General features: G+C 37.0%; 1 protein-coding gene across 1 annotated transcript in view; it reads left to right on the top strand.

Annotated features, from left to right (window-relative positions):
* The window catches only part of HECW1 (HECT, C2 and WW domain containing E3 ubiquitin protein ligase 1), a 235951-nt gene that overhangs the window by 89361 nt on the left and 132433 nt on the right, over positions 1–14157 (top strand). Inside the window, exon 5 of the mRNA XM_049641299.1 lies at positions 1764–1933. Within this exon, the coding sequence (XP_049497256.1) occupies positions 1764–1933 (170 nt within the window). The remainder of the gene's footprint in view (positions 1–1763; positions 1934–14157) is intronic.

The following is a 14157-nucleotide window of genomic DNA, read 5'->3' as shown; positions in this document are numbered from 1 at the left end:
GGGCCAAATATCTTAGCAGACACCTCACCAAAAAAGATATACAAATGACAAATAATCATATGAAAAGATGCTTCACATCATATATCTTATATCATCAGGGAAATGCAAACGAAATGCAAATGAAAACAAGACGCCACTACACACCTATTAGAATGGCCCAAATCCGGAACACTGACCACATCAAATGCTGACAAGGATGTAGAACAATAAGAACTCTCGTTGGTCACTGGTGGGAATGCACAAGGGTACAGCCACTTTGAAAAGCAGTGTGGTGATCTGTTACAAAGCTAAACACACTCTTACCATAGGATTCGGTGATTGCACTCCTTGGTATTTACCCAAACGAATTAAAAACTTAAATCTGTACAAAGCTTGTACACAGATGCTTAAAGCAGCATTATTCATAATTGCCAAAACTTGGAAGCAACCAAGATGTCCTTCAGTAGGAGAAAGGATAAATAAACTGTAGTACAGGCAGATAATGGATTGGTGTTCATTGCTAAAAGGAAATGAGCTGTCAAACCAGACTAAGACATGGAGGGATCTTAAATGCATATTACTAAGTTAAAAAAAAAGACAATCTGAAAGGGCTACATACTATATTATGGAAAGGTCAAAACTGTGAAGTCAGTAAGGAGATCAGTGGTTTCCAAGGTCTGGGAGAGGATGGAGGAGATGGAGCACAGAGGATTTTTAGGACAGTGGAAATATTCTGTATGATGTTCTAATAATGGATACATTTGTCAAAACCCATAGAATGTACACCACCAAAAGTGAATGCTGATGTGAACTATGAACTTTGGGTGATAATGATGTGCCAGTGTAGGTTCATCAGCTATAACAAATGTATCCCTCTGCTAGAAGATGTTGATAATGGGGAGGCTCTGCATGTGTAAGGCAAGGGGTATATGGAAAAATCTGTTCTTCTGCTTAATTTTACTGTGAACTTATAACTCCCCCCTCAAAATAAAGTCTTTCATTAAAAAAAAAATCAAAATGTTGACAACATTAGCATATGTCTCTCTAAGTTAAAAGAAAAAGGAAGAAACTCAATACTTTTGTATTACTAGGGTAGAAAACCAACAACTCCTGATTTTCCGTTCTTATGTTCCTGTTGAAATGCTTGAGAAATAACAATTATTTGTACAAAACCTGTAGGAAATTCACTAACCAAAGCTCAGTGAAATCCTGAAGCCCAAGAGGGATGCCATGCAGGATGGGCAGCATGGGCCTGGGGAAGGAGAGAAATTCTCTGTTAATTGGTTCCCATTTTGGTTCTACCATACAGACAAGGGCTGATAGAACAATTATATTCATTGTGAGACTATAGCCTTTGGTTTTCTTCCACCTCCACTTTGCAGAGGAATTTTCACCTGGACCCATAGAATTTTGAAAGTTGGATTTCCTCCCTCAGTGTACAACCCAAGTTTCCTGAGGTGATTTCAGACCCTCACCCCAGCTTGCCTGAGGAATGCCAGTAGTCCAGTCCAGTAAAAGCCAATGGTCCTCTCTTGAAACACATCATGACCACAATGTCAGTTGAATTGATTTATTTTAAGGAATGGTTTTATACATGCCAGCAAGTGTTCCATATAATGGGTTCTGTAGACATACCAGTCCATATTCATAATGAGGTGAAAAGTAGACTGAAGACTGAGAAGATTTTTCCATGTTTTGGCTGGGCTTTACTCCTTGTGTAAGCCCTGATGTGATCTTTCACCTCACCAAAACACATTTAACTTAAAATATTCCTTGTTTTACAGATTTCCAGGCCATGGGGCTGAAGAAAGGGATGTTTTTCAACCCAGACCCTTACCTGAAGATTTCCATTCAGCCTGGAAAGCACAGCATCTTCCCTGCCCTCCCACACCATGGACAGGAGAGGAGATCCAAGATCATAGGCAACACCGTGAACCCCATCTGGCAGGCTGAGGTGAGTGCTGTGGGCCCTGAGAAGAAACTTCAGTGACCAAGTGACCATAAAGCAGCCTACATGCTATGCCCTCCTTTCTTAGAGCCCTAAACTGCTCTGTTTGTGGCTCTCCAGTCTTGGAAGGAGGCTGTGTTTTCTGTGGGTTATAACTCAGGGATCTTGACAGAGCCCCTCAAGGCAGTACCAGGAAACTGTTTGTTGCTCCTACACTCAGTAGCCCTGTTATAGCTCCTTCTTCTGATTCAGGACCTGCATCTGAAAGCAAGACAGCCTCTCTCTGCCTCTGTGTGGGAGAAGGAAGAGAAGAATTTTGATTTGAGCATTCTCACACCCCTCCTACATGTGCGGTCCTTAGGCAAGAGTGCCAAATTTTAAATGAGTCCCTCTAGACCAGTTCCAGAGATTCTAAAATTGCCAGGTTCCTGGGACAGGTAAATAGATAAGCCCCAAAATATCCTTGGGAATTACATATTGTTTGATCTAAATAAACATGAAACCTAATTGTGCATCCCATCTTCCTGCTAGGCAATTTGAAGGAGTATTGACAGTTTGTTTTGTCTCATGAAGGCCTGTCTCCACTCTCAAATGGGTCCTCTGCTGGCCAGGAGTGAGGAGGCTCCTGAGCAAAGCCACATGTGTGTCAGGCTGGGCTTCACAGTGGCTCAGTCCTCTCCTAGAGAACTAGCAGAAAGTTGTCACAACCCATTGGCAGCCTAACTCACATGCTTTAGCTTGAGGGTATGACCTGCTAACTGTGTAGCTTGGGGAGCAAAGAGGCTTAGGTCATGGGAAAGGCTACAGTATAATGTAGGGGTTAAAAGCACAGCTTTGCAGCCACACAAACCTTTGTTCAAATCCCAGTGTAGCCACTTGCTAGTTGTGTAGATTTAAGAAATCCGTCATCCTCATTCTGAGCCTCAGATTACCTTCATCCGTCTGTTACTGAAGGAAATATGCGACTCCTACCCAAGCCACTTGCTTTAGACAGGGCTCCTTCCTTTATTCTTCTGAGTATATCATCTATGATGTAGACCTTTCAAACATTCTTGAGCAAGAAAGTGTAATTAGATGTTTTGGGGCAAAGCTTTTTCATTGTCTCTTAAATTATACCACCTACTTCCTAGGCTTAATTAACCCTGACCCAGGCCTTACAGAAGAGCAACGTTACAGCTTTGAAGTTAGAGCAACATAAAGGAAATGGAATTATATTTAATCTTCCTATGACTTTGGTTATCAACAGATTCTAAAGCACTGAGAGTACCAGTAGCATGGAATAATGAATCTTAAATTATTTGTTCCTTTAGTCCAGGCTATTCTTGCCAATTATTTCTGGTCTCTTCATTGCATTCCTGGGGATAATACAAGATGCCACAGGAATTTATAGTACATGAAAAAAAAAAAAGAAGAAGAAGAAGCCTTCTCTCTTCTGAAGGACTTCAGAGCAACTTGTTCTAAAACATTTAGTCATAAAGGTATTATAAGTCTCAAAGAACATTTCAAAAATCCAGCACCATCAGAATGTTTTTTTTTTTTGTTTTAAAATGTCAACTAGAACCTGCTTTAAGTTCTGCAATTGTTTCTGAGTCTTTAGTTAAGATTTACTTCTCTCTGGAAGGACCCTGGCAAACTCTTGCTCGTCCTCTGCTCTTGACCGCCTGCATTCTATCCAACGTGCTGTGGTTGAAGTTGGTGTTCTAAAATAGGTTTTGCCACGTGTTTCCCTGATGAGGCTCAGATTGAGGATAACTGATTTCTCAAGTTAAACATCAAGTAACTAACCTGACTGCAAATCTGTACTTTCTTTTTTTTTGTAATTTTATTTATTTATCATTTATTTATCTTTCAATTTACATCCAAGTTAGTTAGCATAGTGCAACAATAATTTCAGGAGTAGATTCCAGTGATTCATCCTCTATGTATAACACCCAGTGCTCATCCCAGCAAGTGTCTTCCTTAATGCCCCTTACCCATTTAGCCCATCACCCTCCCACAACCCCTCCAGCAACCTCCCGTTTGTTCCCAATATTTAAGAGTCTCTTATGTTTTGTCCCCCTCCCTGTTTTTATATAATTTTTGCTTGCCTTCCCTTATGTTCATCAGTTTTGTATCTTAAATTCCTTACATGAGTGAAGTCATATAATATTTGTCTTTCTCTGACTGACTAATTTCGCTTAGCATAATACCCTCTAGTTCCATCCACATAGGTGCAAATGACAAGATTTCATCTTTTTTGATTGCCGAGTAATACTCCATTGTGTGTATATATATACATATATATATATGGATACAGAAGATTATAATGGATATTATATATGGATATAGAAGATTATAATGGATAAAGAAGATTATATATATGTATATATATACATGTATACATGTATATATATACATATATATATCCATTCTTCTTTATCCATTCATCCGTCAATGGACATTCAGGCTCTTTCCATACTTTGGCTATTGTTGATAGCACTGCTATAAACATTGGGGTGTATGTGTCCCTTCAAAACAACCTATCTGTATCCCTTGGATAAATACCTAGTAGTGCAATTGCTGGATTGTAGGGTAGTTCTAGTTTTAATTTTTTGACGAACCTACATACTGTTTTCCAGAGTGGCTGCACCAGTTTCATTCCCATCAGTAGTGCAAAAGATGCAAATCTGTACTTTCAACCCCTAAAGTATACTATAGTGCCCAGTGCCCTGATGGAGAAACCAGTGCCCTGATGGAGGTACTTTGCATACCTCCTATGCAAAGTATTCCAGGACTTTGGTGAACCAGCATCACTTGCCACTTGTGTCAGGTATGGATGCATTTGGCTCTAAGCTAGAGGAACTGGGGCCAGCTCTGATATTTCTCACAAACAAGAAGTCCAGACAGAGGTGGTCCTGGTAGTGCAGCCACTGATAGAGCCATCAAGGACTCGGATCTCTGGGTCTTCGCACTGCACTGTTAGCAGATGGCTTTCATCCTCCTGTCTTAAAGCCTCAAACTCAAGTACCAGGCAGAAAGAAAGCCAAAATGCAAAGAGTCTTCTCCTTTTAAGACTTTGCATCTTTATTCTTTAAGGGAAGCACTTCCCAGAAAAAGCTCTATTACCTGTCACAGGACCTCTGTTTGGGAAAACTTAGTGCTCTGATTCCCCGACTCTATAGATAGGGAGGGCAGGGGAGAAGGTGGCTGGACATGGGTGTTGAATAAAACAACTTGTAGTGTGTGCAGTGTACTTCAGCTCTATTCCTCAGTACCTTGCTCCTCAGACATTATGTGAAGGCCACTCTTGAGAGCTACAGTACCCTACTGCCTCTCATGCTTTCACATGGCTGCATAGATGTCTTTGCTTATCTGCCTAGAGTGTGCATTCCCAACTAACCCAACTAGCAACACCTGCTCATCCATCAGGGCTCAACTAAAATATCACCTCCTGTGTGGGCTACTCCTTGACCCCGCCCACTCCAGGCCTCAGGAGGAAAGAGCTCCTTTCTCTCTGCCCCTTTGTCCAGACCTCTACCATACTGCCTTTTATTTGCACGTCTGTCTTCCCTGTGAGAGTTTGAGTTCCTCAAGGGAAGGAATCACACCCAATTTTTCTTAGCACCTCCAGTTCCTGGAACCTACTAGCAATAGGTTATATAAGACTTATCTAGGGCTTACTATTGCAAGTGTAAACATTTTATATAATTAACTCACTTAATCCTTACAACAACTCTATGAGATATATACTATTTTTATCCCCATTTAAAGAAGGGGAAACAAAGCATGGCAAAGTTAAGTAATTTTCCCAAGGTCTCAGAGCTGGTAAATGGCAGAACGAGAATTTGAAGCAGGTCATCTGCCTAAGAGCCTGATACTGATCAGTTTTGTGTTCAGATGGGTGTGAATAAATTCTGGAGAAAGTATCCATAGCTTATATCAGGTACTCAAAGTGATCAGTATAATCCCTCCCCTTCAGAGGAAAACTAAAGTTTAAATCTATAGCATTGGGTGATAAGGCCAAAAACAGTTATCAAAGAGCTTTATTTGGTCTTTCCAGCTAATCGTGAACTTCTGGAGGATAAGTCTGAAGGATTGATGAAAACTCTTTTAATGGGGAAATCCAGCTGAAATTCTTATGACTGATTATTCATTTAAGAAATGTTACTAAGTATATACACTGTAGTAGAAATAGAAGCCCCTGGAAGGACAGAGAATAATTGATAGGTAAGACCTCTCAGGCTGGTGGAAGGAGACAATACAATGAAATATATGTTCTAGTCAAGGTGTGGACAGAATGCTGCAGCATACTGAGGGAAGACTTCCCCCATGGTGAGCTGTGGACTGAGGTCTTGATGGGTGAGGAGACATTTTTGGGGAGTGAGATGGGGGTCATCCAGGTAGAAGGAACAGCACGTGCAAAAGCACCAAGGCATCTCACAAACTCTTAGGGAACTGTTTAGAAATGCCATGTGGTTGGAGCTCATGGTACACACAGATAAGTGATGGTGATTGGGCTGGGCTTACTCCAGTTGCACACATCCAGCATGGCTCTCTTATTTCTTAAAAACAAAAGCTAATGTTGGCTTCTGGGTCTCACATTGTACCTTGGTGAATGAAATGAAGATTCCCTGCTCCTACAGAATTCATGCACGTCTTTAAATCTCTCTGCCAGCAGGTAAGTGAGAACCAAACTGTCCTATTTTCTATGTACTGACTAATATACAAAGGATGTTCATGAGAAATAATTGAAGTTGCCTGCACTTAAAAGCAAGAATATCCTTTAATGTGTAGTTCAAATGCTAAATTTATTTCTGTGATTAATGCTGCATTAAAGTCTTATGTGATTTTTTTTAATTTATGCAAGTTCAAACTTGAAACATGTTTTTGCTGATTAAAACTTGCTAAATCTTAGAAAAATTATAGTTACTATCGGAATTTTAAAATAAGGAGGGAAAATGGAGAGAAATACATATTAAATGTAATATCAACTGAGAAAAATTTTAAAAGAGACTACCACATTGATTGATTTATCTCTTTTTTTTATTATTATTACTGTAATTAGAAACTATTTTTACCCAGGGAGCACCTCTCCTTGATTTTCAGGTCTGTTTACTTTCCTGAATGTATATAATGAGGACTTATAAGATTATAGCTACACAGAGAAGTTAAATAGAAAATGGCAGCAACTGAAGAGTCTTGGGTTATTTATTCAGAGTGCCTATGTGGAGAGTATATTTATACCTCTAAATCAAACAAGAAACTCCTAAAAGCAAATTCTCAGAAATATCCAGTGGATTGAGCAAATATTAAAATCAAGCCTGGGGCGTTGGTGTTTGTCAGCGTCCACTCCATTCCCTCTGTCTCAGCCCTCAAAGCTGGGTGGATTAATCCCATACATGTACACTATCAGCCTGATCCAGTATGGTCACAAGATTAGAAGACAAGGCTTTGCCTCCCAGAGCTTATATTCTAATGTAAGAAAATAAATAAATAAATAAATAAATAAATAACAAGACAATTGCAATGGAAAATAAGCGACACAAAAGAAATATTACATCGTCATATGATGTAGATAATGGAGAAGAGCTAACTTAGGTGTCCACAGCCCAGGAAGGACTTTCTGAATTACTGTCACATGAACTGAGAAGACAGATACACAAAGACCTGGTTAGATGTATGCTGCAGATAGAGGAAGTAGTTAGTATGAAGGGCCTGGGTGTACCAAACTTGCCATGCTTAAACAACAGCAAGAAGGTCATTGTGGCTGGAGAATAGCCATATGTGAAGGATGGGGGTGGAGTATAAGATGAGGTCGGGGAGAGAGTCAAGGTCCAGCTTCTTGTAAATCGTGGGAAGATTTTATGCTAAATGTGGTAAGAAGCCATTGGAGTAGGGAAGCATCATGTTCTGATCAAAATTTATACAAACATTCCTGCTGCTCTGTGTAGAATGCATTACAAAGAGGCAAGAATGGAAGCAGTTGATCTGGCTGTCATGGAGCAGCATGTGGCATGCTAATACAAAACGCCTAGAAAAGCCAGATAAAAATTTTTTTTTAAACATTTGTGATAACATGAGAGAATGGTCAGGACAACAGACCTCATGTGGTCACGAATCTTGAGAGAAAGGAATTTCAAGTGAGCCAACTTTCTGCACCTGCTTTTATAAGAGGGCTAAGAAAGTAGGCCAAAAGCTGCTGAAGAGCAAAGAGGAGTTTTGTATAATTTGAGTGCTGAAGAGCCAAAACTTGAAGTTCTGGATCCTCCAAGGGTAGATGTCCCAGCAAAACCCTAGATTCTCAGTTGGACCCCTGGCTGGCTGCAGTGAAGGATCAGGACAAACCAGTGGTAGAAAACTTCAAGACAGCTCAAACAACTCAGTCAGTCTCTGATTAGTTAAAATAGTATCTCACCTCAGTAACAAGACAGACGGACCATGGGTGACTATTTTTGGAGTTATTAGAGGTAGATTTTAAACACTATTTTATATTTTTAAACTTAAGAAGCTCAACATAAATTTAAAAAATATATAAGTAGAAAATGCCCATTCATCTTGAAAATTAAGCAAAAAACTCCTAAAAAATACATGGGTCAAGGGATGCCTGAATGGCTCAGTTGGTTGAATGCCTGACTTGGGCTCAGGTCATGATCTCACAGTTCCTGAGTTCGAGCCCCTCGGCGGGCTCTGTACTGACAGCTCAGAGCCTGGATGGAGCCTGCTGCAGATTCCTTGTCTCCCTCTCTCTCTGCTCCTCCCTGCTCACGCTCTGTCTCTCTCTCTCTCTCACTCTCAAAAATAAATAAACATTAAAAAAAAATTATATGGGTCAAAGAAGAGATCACAATAAAAGAAAATACTTTGAACTGAATAATAATGAATATATGACATATCTAAGCTTGTGGGATGTAGCTAAATTAGAAAATAAGACAAGCTTTGGGGCCCCTGGGTGGCTCAGTCAATTAAGCATCCAACTTTGGCTCAGGTCATAATCTCATGGTTCCTGAGTTTGAGGTTCCTGAAGCCTTCTTCGGATTCTGTGTCTCCCTCTCTCTCTGCCCTCCCCCACTCGTGCTCTGTCTCTCTCTCTTTCTGTCAATAAATAAATAAACATTAAAAAAAAAAAGAGAATGGGGCACCTGCGTGGCTCAATCGGTTGAGCGTCTGACTTTGGCCCAGGTCATGATCTCGCGGTTGGTGAATTCAAGCCCCACGTGGGATTCTGTGCTGACAGCTCAGAGCCTGGAACCGACTTTGTATTCTATGTCTCCCTCTCTCTGCCCCTCCCCCCCCTCAAAAATAAATAAACATTAAAAAGAATTTTTTTAATGAAAAAAAGAAGACAAGCTGATCCCAGTGAACCGAGTTTTCATGTGATCAAGCTACTATACCAGTCCAATGAAGAGGATAAATGCAGAAATCACTGAATTAGAAAACAACTAAATGTGATAGAGAAAATTAACAAAAATTATAATGTAGTGATTATACATATATTAAAAAGATGAGTATTATGAAAATATTTACACTAATAAATTTGAAAATTTCAATGAAATGGAAAACACTCTTTACACGATTATTTTTGTCATCATCTTTAAGGGATAACTTACATACATAAATACAATTTATTACATACAACAAGGGGAAAAACTGCATTAATTTAAAGCAAACAATTTGATTGTAGCAAGATTTCAGGACACAAGGTTAATATACAAAACGTCCATTGCTGTACAATGGTATATACAACAATAAACAAATGGAATTTGAAATTAAAAGCATAATGCATTTATATTACCATCCAATGAAACATTTAGCTATATATCTAATAAAATATATACAAGATCTATAAAAGAATAACCACAAACTATATTGAATGCATCTTCAGGAATAGAAAGATACTATTGTCAGGATACTAGTTCTTTCTAACATCGCTTATAAATTCAGCGCAATCTTAAAACCCCAGCAAGTTATTTTATGTATATTGTCAAACTGATCTAAAGCTTGCATGGAGAGGCAAAAGACCCAGAATATCTAACACATGAAGGAGAAGAACAAAATTGGAAGACCAATGCTACCCAACTTCAGAGCTGCAGTATCAAGAAAATGTGGTAATGGCAAAAAAACAAACAAGCAAATAAACAACAACAACAAAACAAAACAAAAAACCTAGACCAATGGAACAAGAGTAGAGAGCCCAAAATTAGACCCCCACATAGCCAACTGATCTTTGGTGATCTTTGACAAAGTAATAAAAAGAATACAATGGAGGAAAAACCGTCTTTTCAACAAATGGTGCTGGAACAACTGGAAATCCACATGCAAATAAAAGAATCTAGAGACAGACCTTATACCCTTCACAAAGATTAATTCAAAAAGGATCATAGACCTAAATATAACATCCAAAATTATAAAACCTCTAGAAATTAACATAGAAGAAAACCTAAATGACCTTGGATTTGGTGGTACCTTTTTAGATATAAGATCAGAAACATGATCTGTGAATGAAATAACTGACAAGCTGGACTTCATTAAAATTAAAACTTCTCTGTGAAAGACTATATCAAGAGAATTAGAAGGTAAGCCACAGACTGGGAGAAAATATTTGAAAAATACATATCTGATAAATGACTGTTATCCAGAATATACAAAGAACTCTTAAAACTCAACAAAAAGAAAACAAATACTCGATTTAAAAATGGGCGAAAGGTCTTGACAGGCACCTCACCAGAGAAGATATACTGATGGAAAATAAACATATGAAAAGATGCTCCACGTCTTATGTCATCAGGAAAATGTAAATTAAAATAACAGTGAGATACCACAGCACACCTATTAGGATGGCTTAAATCCAGAGTACTGACAACACCAAAGATGGAGAGGATGTAGATCAACAGTAATTCTCATACATTGCTGGTGGGCTTGCAAAACAGTACATTCACTTTGGAAGAGAGTTTGGCAGTTTCTTAAAAACTAAATGTACTCTCACAATATGATCTAGCAGTCAAAGTCCTCAGTATGTATCCAAAGGATTTAAAAACATGTTCACACCAAAACCTGCACAAGAATGTTAATAGCACCTTTACACATAATTACCAAAACTTGGAAGCAACCATGATGTCTTTTGATTTTCTTATAAATTTTAGAAAGCCCTTTGAATCTGCAAAAAAAATATTCTGGAATTTTGTTTGGAAATTTGTTGAATTGTATTAATGATTCCATTCTATGAAATGATATATCTCTCCATTTATTTAGGTCTTTAGTGTTATGTAGTCTTCAGTATACAGGTTTTGCATACTTTTTATTTTTTGGTCTATTGTAAGTGGAATCTTTTTCTCATTTCATTTCTAATTATTGCTGCTAATATATAAAATTTTCTATATTAGCCTTGAATCCTGCATTCATGCTAATTTCTTTTATTCAGTAGTTATTTTGTGTGAGGATATTTAGGTAAACAATCATGCTACAGCAAATAAAAGTAATTTTACTCAATTCTTTCAAAACTTGTGTCTCTTGATTTGTTTGTTTATTTTTGGTATTTGCCTTATTACAATGTCTAGGGCCCTGAGTACAATGTTGAAGGGGTGACGGAAGTCATCTTTGCTTTTTTACTGATATTAGGGGGAAAGCATTCAATATCTCACTACAAAGTGTAGCAATACTGGATTTTTTTGTACAGATGCTTTTCATCAGCTTAAGAATGTTTCCTTCTATCCCTAGTTTGCTGAGAATTCTTTTTTTTAATCATAGATGATATTGAATCTTATTAAACCCTTTTCTACACCTATTGAAATTATTATATAATTTTTTTACTTTATTAATATGGTAAATTACCATGATTGATTTTCTGATGTTAGATCAACCATGCATTCCTAAGATGAATTCTACTTGGTAAACTGTATCATTATTTTTATGTATTTATATTTTATGTTGGGTTCCTTTTACTAATTTTATTAAGAATTTTTGCCTGTACATTCATGAAGAATATTTATCTGCAGTTTTCTTTTATTAGCCTGGTATGATTGTAATGCTGGTCTTACGAAATGAGTTTTTGAAGTTTTCCTTATTTTATATATTCAAGAAGGGTTTGTGTATAATTATTATTTCTTCCTTAAATGTTTGTTAGAATATATGAGTGAAGACATTTTAGACTGTAGTTTTAAAATATGTGAGAAAGTTTAAAATATGAATTCACTTTTTAAAAGTAGAAATAGGGTTATTCAAGTTAACTAATTCTTCATGAGTAAGCTCCAGTAATTTGTGTCTCTCAAGGATTATTGCCATTTCTTCATGTTACTTTTCATAGGGTTGTTCAAAATAGTGTTTTATTATCCTTTAATGTTTATAAACTCGCTAAGGATAATTTCTCATTTTTTAAAATGTTTATTTATTTTGAGAGAGAGAGAGCACGAGCAGGTGAGGGGCAGAGAGAGAGAGAGAGAGAATGAATCCGAAGCAGGCTCCATACTGTCATCATGGAGCCCAATGTGGGGCTCGATCTCACAACTATGAGATCATGACCTGAGCTGAAATCAAGAGTTGGACGCTTAACCAGCTGAACCACCCAGGCACCCCATTTTTGTTAACCAATCTAGCTATGGGTTGATTGGTTAATTTGTTGATTTATTTCAAAAGAACCAGCACTTGACATTGATAATTTTCTCTAAATTTCTTTGTTTCCTAATTCTTTCTATTTTTACTCTTAATTTTATTTTTTGCCTTTGTTGCTTTCTTTCTACTTACTTTAGGCTTATTTTGCTCTTCTGTTTCTAGCCTCTTATGGTGACATTTTAGGTTTTGATTTTAGACTTATTTTTCTTCTCTAGTATGATCATCTAAAAGCTAGTAATTTTCTTCTAAACAGTGGTTTAGCTGCATTCCATGAATATGACATTTTTTTATTTTCATCATCATTCAGTTCAACACATTTTCTAATATTCCTTCTTTGACCCATGGATGATTTTGAACTGGATTGTTTATAGTCCAAATTTTAGGTTTTTCCTAAATAGCCTCTTGCTACTAATTTCTATTTCAATTTTATTGTGATCAGAAAATAGACCTGATATGATCTCAAACTACTTAAATACATTGAGCTTTGTCTTACAGTCCAGCATATGGTATATTTTGGTGGATTTATTACGTGCACTTGGAAAGAATGTGTATTCTATTATTTTATGTAGTGGTCTGTAAAAATCACATTCCAGGTACTGTTCTTTTTGTCTAGCTTTTTATCAATTTCTGAGGAAAAGATGCTTAAATCTCCTGCTATGATCAGGGAATTATCTATTTCTCCAGTTCTGTCAATTTTTGCTTCATGTATTGTAAGGCTCTTTTGTTAAGTACATGCATTCTAATGTTTCCCTGATGAATTGGCCCTTTTAACATTGTGAAATATCTCTCTTTGAAATATCCTATCTTTGATAATACCCTTTGTCTTGAAGGCTAATTTATCTCACATTAATGTAGCAACTCCAGCTTTCTTATATTTGATATTTGAATGGTGTATCTATTTTCATCTATTTACTTTCAAGTATCTGTGATCTTACACTAAAGGTGCATATCCTATAGACAGTATATACTTGGGTCTTGCTTTTCACCTATTATGATAATCTCTGCCTTTAAATAAGAGTATTTATTTAGTTCATTGCCATTTAATGTAATTATTCATATGGTTGTATTTAGGTCTGTTATTTTTTCATTTGTTTTCTGTCTGTCCATAATTTTTTCAGTTTTTTCTTCTTTTCTTTCCTTTTGGATTATTTGAGTACTTTTTAAAATTCCATTTTAATTCATCTATTGGATTTTTAGCTACACGTTTTTACATTACTTTCTTTGTAGTTGCTTTAGGGACTACAAAGACCTTACTATATTTTCATTATCTACATTGACTTAATTTATACCACTTCACAAATGTGTGGTAACATTTCAACAATATTTACCTTCATTTACCTGTGCCTGTGATCCTTTACATTATATTTGCCATATGTAGTGCATTTTACAATGTGTTATAAACCCCACATGACTATTTATAATTTTTTTCTTTAAACAGACATATATATTTTAAATAAGTTAAGAAAAAGTATAGTCCCTCATGCTTCCCCCAGTTATTTCCTGTTTCTAATATTTTTCATTCATTTCTAAAGATCCAGGTTTCCTTCAGGTATCATTTCCCTTAGGTGTGGAACCCTTCCTGTGGCATTTCTTGTAGAGTGACAACTAATTCTCCTAATTTTTTGTTTATCTGAACGTTTTAATTT

The sequence above is a fragment of the Panthera uncia genome, chromosome A2 (genome assembly GCF_023721935.1).
Source record: "Panthera uncia isolate 11264 chromosome A2, Puncia_PCG_1.0, whole genome shotgun sequence".
NCBI lineage: Eukaryota > Metazoa > Chordata > Mammalia > Carnivora > Felidae > Panthera > Panthera uncia.
The sequence above is the reverse complement of the archived record's forward strand: the minus strand, read 5'-3'. Positions and strand labels throughout refer to the sequence as shown.